The 16,288-nt window shown below is 44.8% G+C and overlaps 1 protein-coding gene and 1 pseudogene across 5 annotated transcripts in view; both read left to right on the forward strand.

Moving 5' to 3' along the window:
* The window catches only part of KIAA0753 (KIAA0753 ortholog), a 58,156-nt gene extending 44,477 nt beyond the window's left edge, over positions 1-13,679 (forward strand). For all 5 annotated transcript variants that reach the window (XM_027517267.1, XM_027517269.1, XM_027517270.1 and 2 more), the window contains 3 exons: positions 2,477-2,597; positions 3,081-3,305; positions 12,175-13,679. In XM_027517267.1, coding sequence (XP_027373068.1) covers positions 2,477-2,597; positions 3,081-3,305; positions 12,175-12,292 — 464 coding nt within the window. In that variant the 3' untranslated portion in view covers positions 12,293-13,679. The remainder of the gene's footprint in view (positions 1-2,476; positions 2,598-3,080; positions 3,306-12,174) is intronic.
* On the forward strand, positions 6,640-12,168 carry LOC113877277 (annotated as a pseudogene).
* Positions 13,680-16,288: the final 2,609 nt, after the last annotated feature.

A 16,288-nucleotide genomic window follows, 5' to 3' on the forward strand; every position in this document is an offset into this window, starting at 1 on the left:
TAAAATGTGGTTAAACATTACCTCTAAAGGATTTTTGGTACTGTGAGTATTAAGAGAAGGAAAGGAAGTTGTGGGTATAGAAGATTCATAATAGCAGCATATGTACATACACTTCTTTAAAAGAGTATGAGTTTTGGGTATTGTCTTAGGTAAAATGTTCTCTGTGTCACATTTTGACTGAAAAATGAGCCATGTAAACACAATAGAGATTCATTCCTTTCAGTTTGGGTAATTGTTTTTAAAGTGTACCACTTTATAGTTTTATGTATTTATGGCTGTGCTGGCTCTTTGGTGCTGCGTGGGTGGCAAGCAGGGGCCACTCTCTGGTTGTGGGCAAACTTCTCTCATGTGGTGACTTCTCTAGACGCAAAGCACGGGGCCCTCAGGCATGCCGGCTTTGGTAGTTGCAGCGTGTGGACTCAGTGGTTGAGGTTCTCAGACTCTAGAGCGCAGGCCCAGTAGTTGTGGCGTACTGGCTTAGTTGCTCCACGGCATGTGGAATCTTCCCGGATCAGGGATCGAACCTGTGTCTCCTACACTGGCAGGTGTATTCTTTACCACTGAGCCACCAGGGAAGTCCCAGTGCTGGTAATCTTTCAAGCTCCATTCTTTGTTCGTCTCATTCTCTCTCTCTCTCCCCTAGCCCTACTCTAGCTTCTGTGTTTGTCCTCACATGACAGGTGAACCATTCTTCCAGGCCCGCTTTATGTTCGCTTCTTCCTGTGAACTCCCATAGACTTCTGCTGTGTCCTACCCTGTTAGAGATGTTTGTGGAGGGTCTTTGCTGCTGCTGCTGCTAAGTCGCATCAGTCGTGTCTGACATTGTGCGACCCCATAGACGGCAGCCCACCAGGCTCCCCCGTCCCTGGGACCCTCCAGGCAAGAACACTGGAGTGGGTTGCCATTTCCTTCTCCAGTGCACAAAAGTGAAAAGTGAAAGTGAAGTCGCTCAGTCGTGTCTGACTCTTCGCAACCCATGGACTGCAGCCCACCGGGCTCCTCCCTCCATGAGATTTCCCAGGCAAGAGTACTGGAGTGGGTTGCTATTGCCTTCTCCGGGAGGGTCTTTATGTCTCCCAAATAAGCCAGAGAGGTTTATCATATTAAGTAGTATCCCAGCTGCACCTAGCAGGGGCATGACCCAGGGAGGAGCCTTCTCATCATTGCCTGGTGAATTACTGGGCATCTTTCGGTTTGGAAGCAGAGGAAAGGGGAGTGCTGAAGGGCAACTGTTTCACTGTTGGTTTGGCCATTGGCCACAGTCAGGTTGCATCGTGCAGAAGATAGCCTTACCAAGGACTCAGTGTTCTCTTTTTCAAGGACAATTTAAATTATTAGTCACTATCTCTGACTCTGCTGGAGTCTAGGTATGCATTTCAAAGGAGCTTTGTAGAACACTAAGAACTGAAACAAATTTGTGGATACTTTAAATCCAGAATCATGAAATCCTCATAAGAACCCTCTGTCTTTAATTATTCTGATTGTATGTTTAATTGCATCACAAAAACCAAATTTAAAGTGATTTGTGAATTGTGCAGTGTCGAATCTGTATCTCTTATTCTGTCTTTTCTGAAGTCAATTAAAAATCGATTGTACTTTCAGTAATATTTTTATAAAAACTGACTTATGCAGTATTTCTTTTTATTAATATTTTTAAAATTTTTTTGAAAATTAAAAAAAAAAATTTGGCCACTATTGCATGGCATGTGAGATCTTGGTTTCCCAACCAGGGATCGAACCCACACCCCCTGCATTGGAAGTGTGGAGTCTTAACCTCTGGATTCTTAACCTCTAGATCACCAGGGAAAGACCTATACTGTATTCCTGTGTGTTAAAAATCATAAACAAAGAAATACATGAGTCAGAGAAAGGTGTTTGACTTATACATGCTCTTTACCTAAGAGAAGGGCAATTTTCTTTTTACATCTGAAATGTGTTTAAAAATATAAATAATCCGAAACTCCAAAGAGCTGTCAAGCCTGCCCCAATGTATAGTTAATAAGTTAATGTTTTGACTGTCATCATGCAGATTTTCCCAGCGAAGCTGAGACAAATTGTCAGCTAATCAAGTGTTCAGGTGTGAGTGTTTTTTTTTCCCCTTCTCCAGTAATCAGATAATTTAAAGGTTAAAAACAAACCCAACTGCTCAAGACTCCTTGAATGGGGAGTGGATCCTAATGGAACCTGGCTTTGCACAGGCCTTTTCAAGGAGTCTACCTCAGAGCTGACAGAAGCTTTGAAACAAGTTCCTTGTTTTTTAAAACTAACTTCTCATTGGTTTGTTTCTTGCTGACTTTTGAATTCACCTTTTCAGGTAGAACAAAGGCATTGTGTGCCTTTTGCACTGCCAGCTCAACCCTTCCGCTTAAGAGACATGCCTGTGCATTTCCTCACAGGTTACTGGCCAGTAGGACAGCTCTGATGTCTACTCCAGCATTTCTTTACATATAGTCATTTTATACCTCTCCTTTTCTAGACCACAAATTTCCAGCGGTGAGTGAAAGGCCTCTTTCTCCTCATCCAATCAGGATCACAAAGACAGCAGCTCGAAAAGACCCAGATGTGAACATCGTGTTAGAAGGGCCCTGCAATGGCGCGTAAGTGGTCACGAGCCTGTCTGATTTCATTTGTAGTTGGTTACCTTTGACCTTGTTAGATTTTGCTTTCCTTTGATAACCACAAGACAGAGAGAGATTCTTCTCTTGACCAAGATCTTGCCAAACTCCAAGATGGCCCAGCAAAGCAGTGTGTTCATAAGATGGGCACTGAGTGTGTTGCATCTTAAGGAGCCTTTAGTAACAGCTGAATTTTACGATTGAAAGCATCACAGTGGCACAGGTGACTTGTGCAGGTCATTACGGCAAGATTTGCTTTAAGAATTCTTTTGTCCAGATGTTGCTCCCATGAGGATGGTTGGTTCATGTAAAGGAGAAACAGTGAGTGGTGATGTTGGGTTTGGTGCAGCGTGAGGAAGGGAAATGAAGGTCAGCCTTTGGTTGTCTAACCATCAGGATGCATTAACAGTTTACTTTCACTTGCAGATGATTTTGAATGCTCTCATCATTTTTATTTGCTCTCAGTTCCCTGGATGAAAGTGTGGTTACAGAGGAGGGATCGGAGAAAAGAGAAGCTCCCCTTCCCTCCCTTTTAGAAGATGCTCAACAGACTGAAGGCCGAGCTGCCCTCTTCGTCCCGCCGGCCATGCGTCGTAGCATCGGTGACTACTGCCACCGTTTCGAGCACTACTTGCGGGTGATCGCGCACGAGGCCGTGGGCTCCTTCAACCCATGGCTCATAGCTGAAAGGTCAGTAGGAGGGCGTGTGCTCTCTTGGGGAACAGGCTGCCATGTGTTAACTTGACTGCAGAAAGGCCTGGCCAAGGTCTCAGGCCGAGCTTTTGGGCCCTGGAGTTCCAGTGGCTGCTCTGGGGCTGAGGAACAAGCTTTCTCTGCCAAGTGCCTTTCTTCAGGGAGAGGAGATGGGAAAACAGCATGGCTGATGCCATCCCAAGGAGCATACTGCAGCCTTCTGCCAGAAGTAGAAACTTCGTTCAGAGCAGGCTTCCTGTTGGTGTTAGTGAGGTCAGCATCATCAGAGAACGTGAATTATGACTGGGCAGGAAGCAGTTACGATCTTGAAATCTTCATGGTCAGGTCAGACTTGCACCAGGACAGCAGGTCTATAGACTTCACACTTGACCTTCTTTTGGCTGTTGCCTCCCCTGAGAAAGGGGAGTTCTGTGGGACTCAACCAGAAATCAGTCCCACTGCTGCTAGGCATTTGAAGAATGGGCAGCCTTCTTTCATGTAAATATTCAATTGAGAGATGTGTGCAGATTCATTCTTTAGAAATAGTGCTCAAATTTAAAGTCCTTATGAGTATCATTTTATTATTATACGAGCAGATAATTTTCATCAGTGAACCTAGAGTATACTGTTATGACATCTTTCTTGAACAGGTTTCACACATGTTCCAGGAGTTAATAATTGCCTCTTTTTAAGTTGCTTATTTTTTTAATATATTATTCAAGTTCTTCACACTCTAGCCAACACCTCTCAACATAATTTTCCTCATGATTCGATGTGTTGGTTAATCTCACCTCTACCCCCACTCTTTCTCCTGAGACTCTCTTTCCTTCTGTCCCAGCCTGGCCCAAGCACTCTCTAGATCTGCGGTGTGGCTCTTGTCCTGCCACGTGTCTTCATCACCACCCTGGCATGAGGTTCTCCCTCCCGTGTTAGGGTCTTTGTGTTCTCTTTCCACGTGTCTTCCTCCTTCCTGGTTTACTCCCTTACTTTGATGGAGCCTATCCTGCTTTGTGTATCACAGGACAGTTCCTGAGACTTATATGTTTGAAAGTGTCTTATCTTCATACTTGACTGATGATTTGGTTGAGTTTTAAATTCCTGGTTAATTTTTCCCAAAGAATATGCCTCCCTTCCTTTGTGGGGGTGAAGGAGGGATTGTCACGTAGCTGCCACGAGCAGGGGTGGAGACCCATCAATCTACCAGCTCATCCTGCAGTCTCAATCTGCATTCTCATCCCCTACCCAATAATACTTCTTTCCACTTTCATGGTTCCTGGTTCTCTTACTTCCAGAGACTTTGTAATGTTCTGTGAGACAGATCAGCTTGCTTTTCCTTGTTGTCTTTCTCTATGCACCCTAAGGTTTCTGCTTCCTCTGCATTTCCTCTGAACTGCTGAGTCGTTTTGATTACCTGTCTCATCTACTTTTGTCTTTTTCTTCATGTAGTTTCATGTGTTCATTTATCTCCTGAGATTTGGGTGGGATCAGAGATAATCACATGTCCACTCCCTTAAGTCAAACCTGAAGTCCTAAGACTTCTCATAATGTACGTACCCTTTGAAGCATATGAAGACCCTTTGTTCTGGTTGAGATGCCACGTGTATTTCCTGGGGAGGAGAGTACAGTGAACTTGACTTGCTTCCGTGCATTAACCTGCAGCCCTGTAGCATGCCCACTGGTTTGCACAGAGCCTGTCTGGATTGATTAGGCTAACTGGCATCTTGGGAAATTTAAAATAAGTTAAAGAAGGTAGACTGTTCCCTGTATGACATTCTTACCACTTGATTAGTGATACATTCTGTTACAGTTGTTTTGTAGATGTAGGAGGAAGCTCTCTCCCCCTGTGAGGACAAATACCCTAAGACGTAGAAGTTAGAGCTGTTAAAATATGCCTGAATTTTACAGATGTTCTCCTCTCTTGTCCCTGACCCTCAAGTGACGGCACATCTAAATATTCTAGCTCTGCTTTTGATCTCTCTTGTTTCTTGTTTGGGTGTTCCAAAGATGAGAAGTGTATTGATCTAATCTGGAAGAAATATCCAAGGACAGTTGGCTTCATCTGATGCCTCTTGGGTGAGGGAGAAATCAGCTGAGTTTTTCCTCTTTATTTTATTGTCTCCATTCCTCCCTTCACCTGGAGAAAAGGACTATTCCAGTGATCAGAAGGGGCAGATAATATAAACTGGATGTAAATAAAAGCATGATTCTGAAAGGAAAGGTTTAAGGTGATGATGCTTTTAATGAAAGCAAACTCTTAAGGATTCCTGGTTGGAAAAACAAATCAGGAGACTTCTGGTTGAAAACAACAGACTGCACATATGATTTATCTCTACTCCTTGTAGCCCTGTCCCACTGTATGTCACTGAAAACCTGAATAAAAGGCATGAAACCAGAAATGACAGCAGGTAAGAACCAGCAGGAAAATTTTGGAAGCCATGAAGCAGTTAGACAAATGGGCAGTGACTTACCAGACCAGAGAGAGCCAAGAACCGATGAGGGTAGAGCCAGGAATCAAGCTAATTTGTGCAGAAGAATCTTGGTAAGACTCAGGAAGGAGAAGCACTGGGGATGCATGCGTGCAAGGGAGTCAGAGCATAGGAGGCTTAACTGATTCTCATTCTTGAATAGAGCAGATCACTAAAAGATCCCAACATTTGCTGAAAACCATGAAAGCTACGGAGGCTAGAGTAACAGAAAACATTGGAATATCAGGATTTACAGAATGTGAGAAGAGGGGAAAAGGAGGAATGGAAAACGAACAAGGAAATACTATAAGAATCTCCAGAAGGTCATTAGTCTCTAGATTGAAAGGATTCACTAGTTGTTCACTGCGAGTGTGTGGGTGAATAAATGCATAAATAAATGAAACTGAACACCTCATGACATGTTGTTGTGCACAGGAAATGCGAGCATCCTCGTGTAAGGAGAAGGTGACGCACGGCTCCAGAGTTAGAACTGGGCACGTTCAAATAATCAGAACTGAGAAGGGTGTGTTGTCAGTAGCAGCCCTGCTACAGGATATAAGAGCATGCTTCCAAAGTTTACCCTGGAATTCTGTGCCCAGCTAACTTATCAAATAAAAGGGTAGAATAAAGGCAGTTTAAGGTATGCAAAGTGTCGAAAAATGCAGTTTCTCAGTAAGCTTCTAGAGGGTGTTTACCATCAGCAGGAGAAAGAGGAAGAGGAAGGCATGAAGAAAGAGGATTTGGGAAATTGGGAACTCTAACATGGAACTTCCAGGAAAACAGCAAAAGCTATTTTCAAGAGAATTTTTTTTTTTTTAAATTTAAATTTTGGCTGCACCACGCAGCATGTGGGATCTTTAGTTCCCCACGCAAGGATCAAACCTGAGCCCCCTACAGAGGAGGTGCAGAGTCTTAACCAAGACCACCAAGGAAGTCCCTCCAAGAGAATTTTTCGGTGAGCATAGAAAACTAGTCTAGAATAGGAGGACAGAGGGCTCTAGGAGGAATAATTTCCAGACAGGGAAGGCAGGGTAAGAAAGGTTAACAAAGAAGAAAACAGATACATGACCTAATGTGCCTTGGAGCTTGTATTGGGAGCACACATTGAATGTGTGTTTCTCTCATAGTTTGGGCATGAATTCGTGATAGGAATATAGAAAGCAAAGCAAGGCGAGCATAAAAACAAAACAAAAGCACAAATAATCACTTCTGCTTCTAGTAAGGATGTACTTGGTAATTTGGACCGCCTCTCCCACTGAGGATCACTGTTAATAGAAAAGCTAGATCCAAAATAAAACATACATGCTTGAAGGCACCAGGAAGTTAACTAGGTAATAAGGAATAACTGGGCCAGGATCCTGGAGAAGACAGAGACCCAAGGAAGTTAGCCCTCGTCTGACCCTGGATTGTCGGTTCTGGGGGAAGGTGAATGGCACTTCCAGTGGTCTTTTCAGATCAAAGGATAGCGGTGGGAATTAAGGGCTTGCCGAGGGCTGACCTGACGCACTTTGCTCACTTCTGATGGGGACCCTGCAGGGTGGCACTCTGGAATAAGGGTGACCTGGATGCCGGCAGGCCCTCCCAGGACTCCACTTGGCTCCACTTCGTCTCACTTCTGAGACTGAGCTGAAGTCATTCTAGATTGTTGCCTCACAGCCACTGAGCAGAAGCAAACGTAACTTTTCTCAGAAGATTTATAACGCCATCTTAGGATTTAAATTATTCCTGCAGTTTTCAAACTTAGTATCTGATAAATGGTAAAAAAGCCTGGCTGTGGAGAGACATGACAATAACAAGAACAGACCCACGGCAGCTCCACACATTAGAGCCATCAGACTCAGATATTAAAATACCTGTGCATACTGTGTACAAAGAGGTAGAATTTTGGCAGAGAACTGGGAGTAAAACTAAATCCATGTGGACATTCAAGAACTGAAAAGAACAGTTTCTGAAAGTGAAAAGTGAAAGTGAAGTGGCTCAGTCGTGTCTGACCGACCCCATGGACTGTAGCCTACCATGCTGCTCCGTCCATGGGATAAGCGACCCATCAAATGGGCTTAATAACAAATTAGACACATCAAAAGAAAAATTTAGAGCCTTTTGGCTCTCTGAGTAGCACCTATGGTGGTTAGCATGAGTAAGCATCTTACGAAAGGAGGTGAAAAGGGAGCCAAGAAGAAAGTGGTTGACCTATTTTCTAAGAAACATTGGTATAATGTGAGAGGACCAACTATGTTCAGTATAAGAAATATTGGGAAAACACTAGTCACGAGAACTCAACCCAAATCACATATGGTGGCCTCAAGGGTTGTGTTTTTGAAGTGAGCCTTGCTGATCTGTGACTGGTGCAGTTGCATTTAGAAAATTCAAGCTAATTACTGTGGATGCTCAGGGCAAAAGCTGCCTGATTAATTTCCATGATATGATCTGACAAAAGGTGCTCCGTGGCCAAAAAATGGCAGACGGTGATTGAAGCTCACGTTGATGTCAAGACTAACCAACAGTCGTGTGCTTCATCTGTTCTGTGTGGGTTTTACTGAAAAAAGGCAACAAAGAGATTTGGAAGACCTCTTACGCCCAGCACCATCAGGTTCACCAAATCCACAAGATGGTAGAAACCATGACCCGAGAGCTGCAGACAGGCGACATGAAAGAGGCAGTCAGTAAGTTGATTCCAGACAGCATGGGAAAAGGTAGAAAAGCTTGCCAATCTATTTATCTGCTCCATGACATTATTGTTAGAAAAGTAAAAATGCTGAAGAAGCCTGAGTTTGAGTGGGGAAAACTCATGGAGCTGCATGTGAAGGTGGTCATTCTGCAAAAGCTAGAGACAGGTGCTAAAGTTGGACGAACTGATGGATACGAGCCACCAGTCCATGAATCTGCTTAAAATTCAGACTTTAATGGTGACAAAGTATCTTGTTTGGGGGTGGGGGGAGAAAAAAGTTAGAGACTTGGACATAGAATAGAAGAACATATCTGGAGTGAAGCACGTGCTGTGCTCAGTCGCCTCAGTTGTGTCCGACTCTTTGCAACCCTACGGACTGTAGCCCGCCAGGCTCCTCTGTCCATGGGATTCTCCAGGCAAGAAAACAAGTGGGTGCCATCTCCTTCTCCAGGGCATCTTCCCTACCGAGGGATCCAACCTGGGACTCTTATGCCTCCTGCATTTGCAGGTGGGTTCTTTACCACTAGTGCCACCTGGGAAGCCATGAGTGATGCATGGAGACACACAAAAAGGTGAAAATGAAGAGAGAGGATGATCGGCATGGAGGATAAAGGTCAAGGTCTAATACACATGTGGCTGGGGTCACAGGAGAGGAAGGAGAGGGAATGGGTCAGAATGACATCCAGAGAGATCATGGCCGATAACTTACCCAAAGTAACACTAGACGTCAAGCCACAGATTCAAGAAACTCTCAAAGTCCCAAGCAAGAAAAACAAAAGAAATCCGTATGTAGCATATATCACAGTATTGTTGGAAAATGAAAGACCAAGAGAAAAAAAATCTTAAAAATCAGCCAGAAGAAGGACAAACAGTGGAGGCTGGATGCCCTGGTGTAAAGTTCCAAAAGAGAAAGCTGCCAGTCTGGATGTAAGCCCAGTGAAATGTACCTCAAGAAGGAAGGCAGGAAAGGTTCTAAACAAAGCCGCAAAAATTTATTACCAGTAGACCGTCACTATAGGAAATAGCGAAAGGGTATGTTTCAGGCAGAGCAAAAACAGTCACAGATGAAAAGTCAGAAATACAAGAAGCATGAATTAAGAAAAAGTCAATATGTAGGCAAGTGAATATTGACTGTATAAAACAATAAACTGATGTCTTATGGGGGTGTATGAATATATACTGAAGTACATGATAACAGTAGCATAGAAATTGGGAAGAGGATAAATATGCTTAGTGTCCTAAGGTTCTTGCATTATCTGGGAAACTGGTAAGAATATCAATTAATGTTAGACTTTAAGTCAAGGATGCTTATTGTAATCTAGAGTGGCCACTAAAAGAACAGTAAAATAGTGTATAATACCCAAATTAAAAGTGAAAAAGTAATTTAAACAATCACAGAATCCTAAAAAAGTTAAAAAGAGAGAACAAATAGACATAAAGAAAATACTTAGTATTTTAGTAGTAGAAATTCGGCTGTATCAGAATTAGGTTAATCAAAGAGCACTTTACACACCCATTAAAAGACTAAAGATGGTCAGATTAGCTGTCCCCCCTCAAAAAAAACAAAACCAGAAAACAGCTGGGACAGGAATGGGGTAGAAGGGAGAGGAAAAGGGGAGGGACACTTAGCTTCATTTCCTCTTTTGTATACTTCGGAACTGTTAATGTTTCCTATACAACCCTCCAAATTCAACAAGGTTTGGAGGATGTTGAGCGACCCTAAATTGGAATACAGGAAGAAACTGACTGTATATCCAAGAAGTAGCCACACTAAAGGGATACATACAGATAAGAACTTGTCTAAGTCACTTTTGAATGTAGTATTTTGACTCTGTACCCTCTGGCTAAAGACAAAGACTGTAAACACATGTTAGATTCTAATAAGTAAGTTTCTTTTACCCAGCAGCATGGGTTAACAATTCTAAAATTACTTTCTCTGTATTTTAGTACTGATTGAATAAGTATATTGGGAATAATGAGAGTCAGGTTTCAGGGGAAAGGCTAGAATGAATCCTCTGTTTTGAAGTGAGATTGGAGGTATTACGACTTACGGTTTTTGATAGATACAGAGAGAGACACGGGTGGTGCATCTGTGCACCTGTCTGTCTGAGCCTGTCTGCTGAGAGGACCTGGAAGCCGTGACACACTTAGCAACTGGCACACTTGGTACCCAGACTGTGGTTTCTGAAATACGCTTCTCCATGACAAGGCACCAGGGCTCCGTGGAGAATTGGCCAGTTCCAAGAACGGGGCTGGGAAAATGTAAGAACCTGAAACTTCATTTTGTTCCGGAACTGAAGTGTTCAAAGAATGATGGGGGCATCTCAAGAGGACGTGGGAGCTGACTTGAAGGGGCTCCTGCCGACCATTTGGGGGGACACTAAATATCATAATAAGTAATAAAGAAACAGATTACAAACTGTTGAATAAAATAAGAATCCATAAGATCAAGCTGATACGAATGAATGAATGGATACATAAATTCATAAATAAGTAATAGAGAAGGGAAGGCTCTTCCATATAGTAGCATGCCAACTATTGAACAGAGAAGGAATGATGAAATTAGAAAATCAGTGTTGGCAACCTTGTAATAATTGAATCAGCAAGTTTGATGAGAAGCAGAATATTTACATAGTCTCAAAGTATCTCCCTGCAACGTATGTATTAATTACAAAGGGGAGGTAGTAACTGCAGGGTAGAAACTTGGCAGACATCAGCATGACCAAGTGACAAAAATTAACCTCATTGTAACAAGACAGATAATGCACGAAGGGACACAACATCCCTTCTGGGCATTTGTTCCAGAAACATAGAACCTGAACCTGACCATGAGGAAGCGTCAGACAAATCCGCACTGAGACATTCTTAAAAACAAAGCTTCTACTCTTCAAAAAATATTAAGATCATAAAAGACAAAGGCTGAAGAACAATTCTAGATGAAACTAAAGACGTGTGACTGACCATCGACTACAACTCGCAATCCTCCATTGAATCCTGGACAATCTACAGAATCTTTTCTTTCAAAGGACATCTTTTGGACAGTTGGCAAAAACATTGAGAAGGTCTGTAGGTGAGATTGGATAATAGCATTGTGCTTGTGCTTAGTCACTCAGTCGTGTCCAACTCTATGACCCCATCAACAGTAGCCCACCAGGCTCTTCTGTCTGTGGGATTCTCCAGGCAAGAATACTGGAGTGGGTTGCCATTTCCTTCTCCAAGATAATAGTATTATGTGAGTGTTAATGTTAAGATTTTTATAATTGTATCAGGCTTATTTAAGAGAATGTTTTCGGAAAATGTATCCAGAAGTACCATGCACGTGTGTGTGTGTATGTGTGTGTAGAGAAACTTGCAATTTCCTGGCCCCTGTCCCATAGAGAAGGCCCCCATCCTTTCTTCTGTCAGGCAGTTGGTAAGCCGTGGGAAGTGGGCTGGGCCAGTTAGTTAGTGTCCAGCCGTCTCTGGCTTCAGCTGTCTCGAGGGTGAGGTCCATCCAGTAGGTGTTACAGGCCCCTACCTCAAGCCTGACTTTGGAGTCTAAGCACCACCTTCTTACTGTCTAAGGAAGCAAGGGCTCTCACCTTGTTTTTCTTCTTCCAAAATACTTTAGCTCTTCTTGGCCTTTTGAATTTCCATTTAAATCTTAGAAGTGGCTTGGTAAGTCCCTCAGCTGAGTGACAATGGCTCCCATACTTGGCTGTATGTACCTTTAGCTGTGTTGTCTGTCTTCCAGCTTTTCAGAAGAGCTGGTCGACGAAGCCCTGGGGGCTGTGGCCGCTGAACTGCAGGACATGTGTGAAGATTACGCAGAAGCCGTGTTCACCTCAGAATTCTTGGAACCTGCTACGTGATGGCTCTCCAAGGCGGGGCCCCTCATGTCACACTGACCAAGGGGCGGCACCCCTGCTTGGTTTTAGCCACAGGAAGGCTTTGTCCTCAGCTGTCCCTCCAGGACCAGAAGAGCTGCCCACCGGGAGGAAGGACGTGCCTCACTCTGATCCTCATTGTCAGAGCGAATGGTTCTGGTAGCTTATGACGGGATGTGTCCTGTTTATGAGTGCCCAGGAAACATGAATCAACGACAGTATAATATTTCCTGAATGTGTAGTTTTCCCATTGAAATACCATGGTCATTCTACTGGCTCAGTTTGATGATGAGCAGGTTCTGAAAGGTAATAGATTAAGTCTGCCTCACACAGGGATTCAAGTTGCTGCTGACCTGCCCTGATGCCAGCACAAGAGCAGTTACTTTCTGGTCCCATCACCTGGCTCATGTTCCCTGCTCTGACAGTTCCTACCAGGACACCTGTCCTGCTGAGTTACAGACTTTTGTCGAGCACAGGACTTGGTTATGCTGCCTAACCCTGCTCTGTTATTAAAACAGGAACCCAGCAGTTACCGCGTGTAACAGTAAACATATGCTCCTCTCATTCTCAGTTGCTAGGTGCTTCCTCACATTTTTAGTTCCTCAAGTCTTCTGTTGCTGTGAGTTGACGTATTCTGATACACAAAACTCTGAATTCAGAGGGTTTATGGACCTCAGGAGAGGCTGGCCTTCTCTGGGGTTTGGGCGGAGGTACGAGCTCACTCTCCTCTCTGCTGAGGTCACGAGTGTCTCGTGTCTCCTCACTGGAAGGGAGCCTGAGTGGGAGGACAGAGTAGATCCGGATGGCGTGAAGACGACAGGGTCTCCCCCAAGACAGGAAGAAACTTAGGAACCATGACAGCTTAGTCCTCGAGCATCTTATATGAGTCCTGTTTTTTCAGGAGGAGAGCCTCTTGTGCTTTCAGAAACTGAGTTCAGAAAAAGAAAAGGAACGTGTCTAAAATAAGGCCACTGCCTGGAAAAAGTTCCCCTCACTTTTTTTGCCTGAGGCCTTGGTGAAAGAAATGTAGAGAGCGAGTGACGTGAGACACACCCCACGGGATAATGTGAATCTTTTTATAGCGCATGCAGTGTTGTCATCTGGGGTTTGCCTCTGAAGTACAAGTATTTCAGGTGGTAATTTAAGCTGCTTGATCACACATACTTGTGCAAAATTGATTTTCGTTTAATGTTAATGTTTTCCTGCTTAATTTTATATAACCTCAGAATTTAAAAGGCCTCAAGGGAAATTATAGGTCTTTAATTTGAGGAATTACATAATGTACACTTGAATTGATAGAAGTGTCTGTTACTGATAATTTGTGTGGCAGTTTTTATTGTTGATTTTTAAATAAAGTTGATATTTTAAAGTAGCTACATGTTGGTTTAAAATAATTTACATATCCTTTTTCCCCCTCAGGCAAAGTGAAGTGGGATTTACGGGAACCACTGAGAATACTTTTATATTTAATATGAGTATAGTGGATTATTTGCCACCTCTCATTCACCCCCAGAAAGAAATACATGATAACGAAAGCTAACATTTATTGAGCACATACTATGTACCAGCCATAGGTCTAAATGCTTTCCCTGTATTAATATATTTAATCCTCATATCCTTGTGAGGTGGATACCATTATTATTCCCATTTTTAGATGAATCAAATGAGGCCCAGGATGGGGAGATAATCTGATCAAACAAGCTATGTTCAGCAACGCCATGGGCATGGGTTCGTTTACTTACTCTTGTAAAGATAGTTGTTGAAGTTTTGAGAGTTCACTTGAATGCATCCTCCTACATCTCCCTGTCTGCGCTCAGCGTGTGACGCCACCCCTCCAGACGCTGTGGTCTGGAGCAGTCCTTTGCTAAGTCCTGTCTGCTATAGGGTGGAGTCCAGACTCCTTTGCTTTGTTTGCAGATCTTTCCAGCATCTCTCCTACTCCCTGTCTCTGCTGCCTGGGGGTGAGGCTTACACCTGCTTCTGGGTCTGCTCACTACTCCACCACCCTGGCCCACAGCGAACCTCCTGAGCCAAAGCTTATTCTTTGAAGATGCAAAAATAACCACAAGAAATTAAAACTTTCATCTGAAAATGGAAGTTGAATCCTTCAAATATAAATTTTCCTGTGTACAGCCTTGCAATTATCCCAGACCTCTAGCATTTGTTCATGAGCAAAGGCTGGTCCTGTCTAGGTCATTCTCTAGTCCCCTCCAATTTTCTCCTGACCTGTCCAGGTGTTCTTTTCAGAAACAGAGAAGTGCATGAGTGTAGTATTCCTGGGTTACATAGGCTGTCCCAATGGACAGACATGCTGAAATTCCTGTGTTGCTCACCCTGATCTGTCCAGCTTCACAGCCCTGGCCACTGGGGGTCTCGCCTGTTAACGTGTTTGCCTGTTGTCTGTTCAGCTCCTTGAGGGCAAGGCCTCTGCCTAGCCGTGTAGTTGTCACCAAGTTGTGTCTGACTCTTGTCAGGCTCCTCTGTCCATTTCCTCTGAATTTCCCAGGCAAGAAGGCTGGAGTGGGTTGCCATTTCCTTCTCCAGGAGATCTTCTCAACCCAGGGATCAAACCCACATCAGCTGCATTGGCAGGTGGATTCTTTACCTCGGAACCTCCAGGGAAGCCTGGGAGCAGGTAGGTAGTGCTCTGTAAATTGTTTTGAGTTAAGGAAGGCATGCTTTTTCCTCAGGTTTTGGTTTGGGATGGGGGCTCTATCACATATCTCTGCTGTGTCCAGGAAAATCTTTGTTAACTCTTGGTGACCTGCTGTAGGATGCTGCCTGTGAGGAACTGTAGATCCTGAGTCTGAGGCATTTCGAGGGTTTCCTATAATCTTCCCAGGAAATCCCAGTTTGGGCTGCAGCCTGACCCCAAGCGATCTCTATCAACTGGTCCATCAGGGCAGGTCTCACCCCGACCCGGTGCGTAGCTCTGCTAATGGCCCTAGGCTGGCTGGCTCTGTGGCCAGGCCCCACCTTGCGCTGTGGCTCCAGCTCTCAGTCCCTCTCGCCAGCCTGCGGGGGGCCCTGTTCTGTAACACTGGGCCTGCTCTGGCCTCGCCGGTCTTCCTAGGACCTCAGGTGTGGCCTCAGACCCTCAGCCTGGAGCAGGGAGCCCCCAAATTGCCCCCACCTTCTCTGATAAACCCCCTATATCTGCTGCTCTTCCTGGGGTCCTCTTTAGCTGTTTCTGGGCCCATCTGCTTAGTAACCCTGATCGATTATTCTTGAACCAAATCTGCTGCTTCTCACCAACTTTTCTGACTGACTTACCGTCTACCCAACTGAACTTTTTCCTGTGGCTGAGTCCATGCATTCCTGCCATGAACCTGCTGGCACCCCCACCACCAGTGCCCTAGTGGGTGTGGCCAGAGGTCAGGCCCCTCCACGTCCCACTGCCATGAAATGTGTCCCACACCTGCACCCGCTACCCTTCCCTGAGCCCTGGTTCTCCTGGGAGCTGCCGGAGGGGCTGCTGCCCTCTCATTCCACTCTGGATCCAGAAGTCACCCTCCCCCAGAGCCCCTTCTGTCACAGCCTTTGCCTCCCCAGGCACTTTTGCTTCCATTGCAACCCTCCCCCAGGCCCTTCCACGCCTGCTCTGGGGGTGTCTTCTCACCTTGCTCATTCCCTGCTCTCCCCTATTCCCAGCCTTCCTCACTGCCCCCTCCTAGGACCTCACCCTTCTGCTCTGCTTGGCTCCCTGGAATCTTCCACCTACACACCATTCCTCTGTCTTCGCTTGGGTGTGGGTGAGGTCAGCCCAAGGCCTCCCACTAGTCATGTGCCCGTGCCGAGAAACCCGTTCTACACTTCTGCCACTCATTGGGTGGGGCCCTGAAGACCTCGACTCTGTCTCTGTCCCCGCCTGGCAACCTGTTTGGGAACAGGAGAATTGCAGCAGTGCCCTTCTCTAACACACTGTGACCAGATCCTGGACACCTGGGCTCTGCTATCTATCCCACGGTCCCCAGGGTTCCC

The sequence above is a fragment of the Bos indicus x Bos taurus genome, chromosome 19, assembly GCF_003369695.1.
Source record: "Bos indicus x Bos taurus breed Angus x Brahman F1 hybrid chromosome 19, Bos_hybrid_MaternalHap_v2.0, whole genome shotgun sequence".
NCBI classification, from domain to species: domain Eukaryota; kingdom Metazoa; phylum Chordata; class Mammalia; order Artiodactyla; family Bovidae; genus Bos; species Bos indicus x Bos taurus.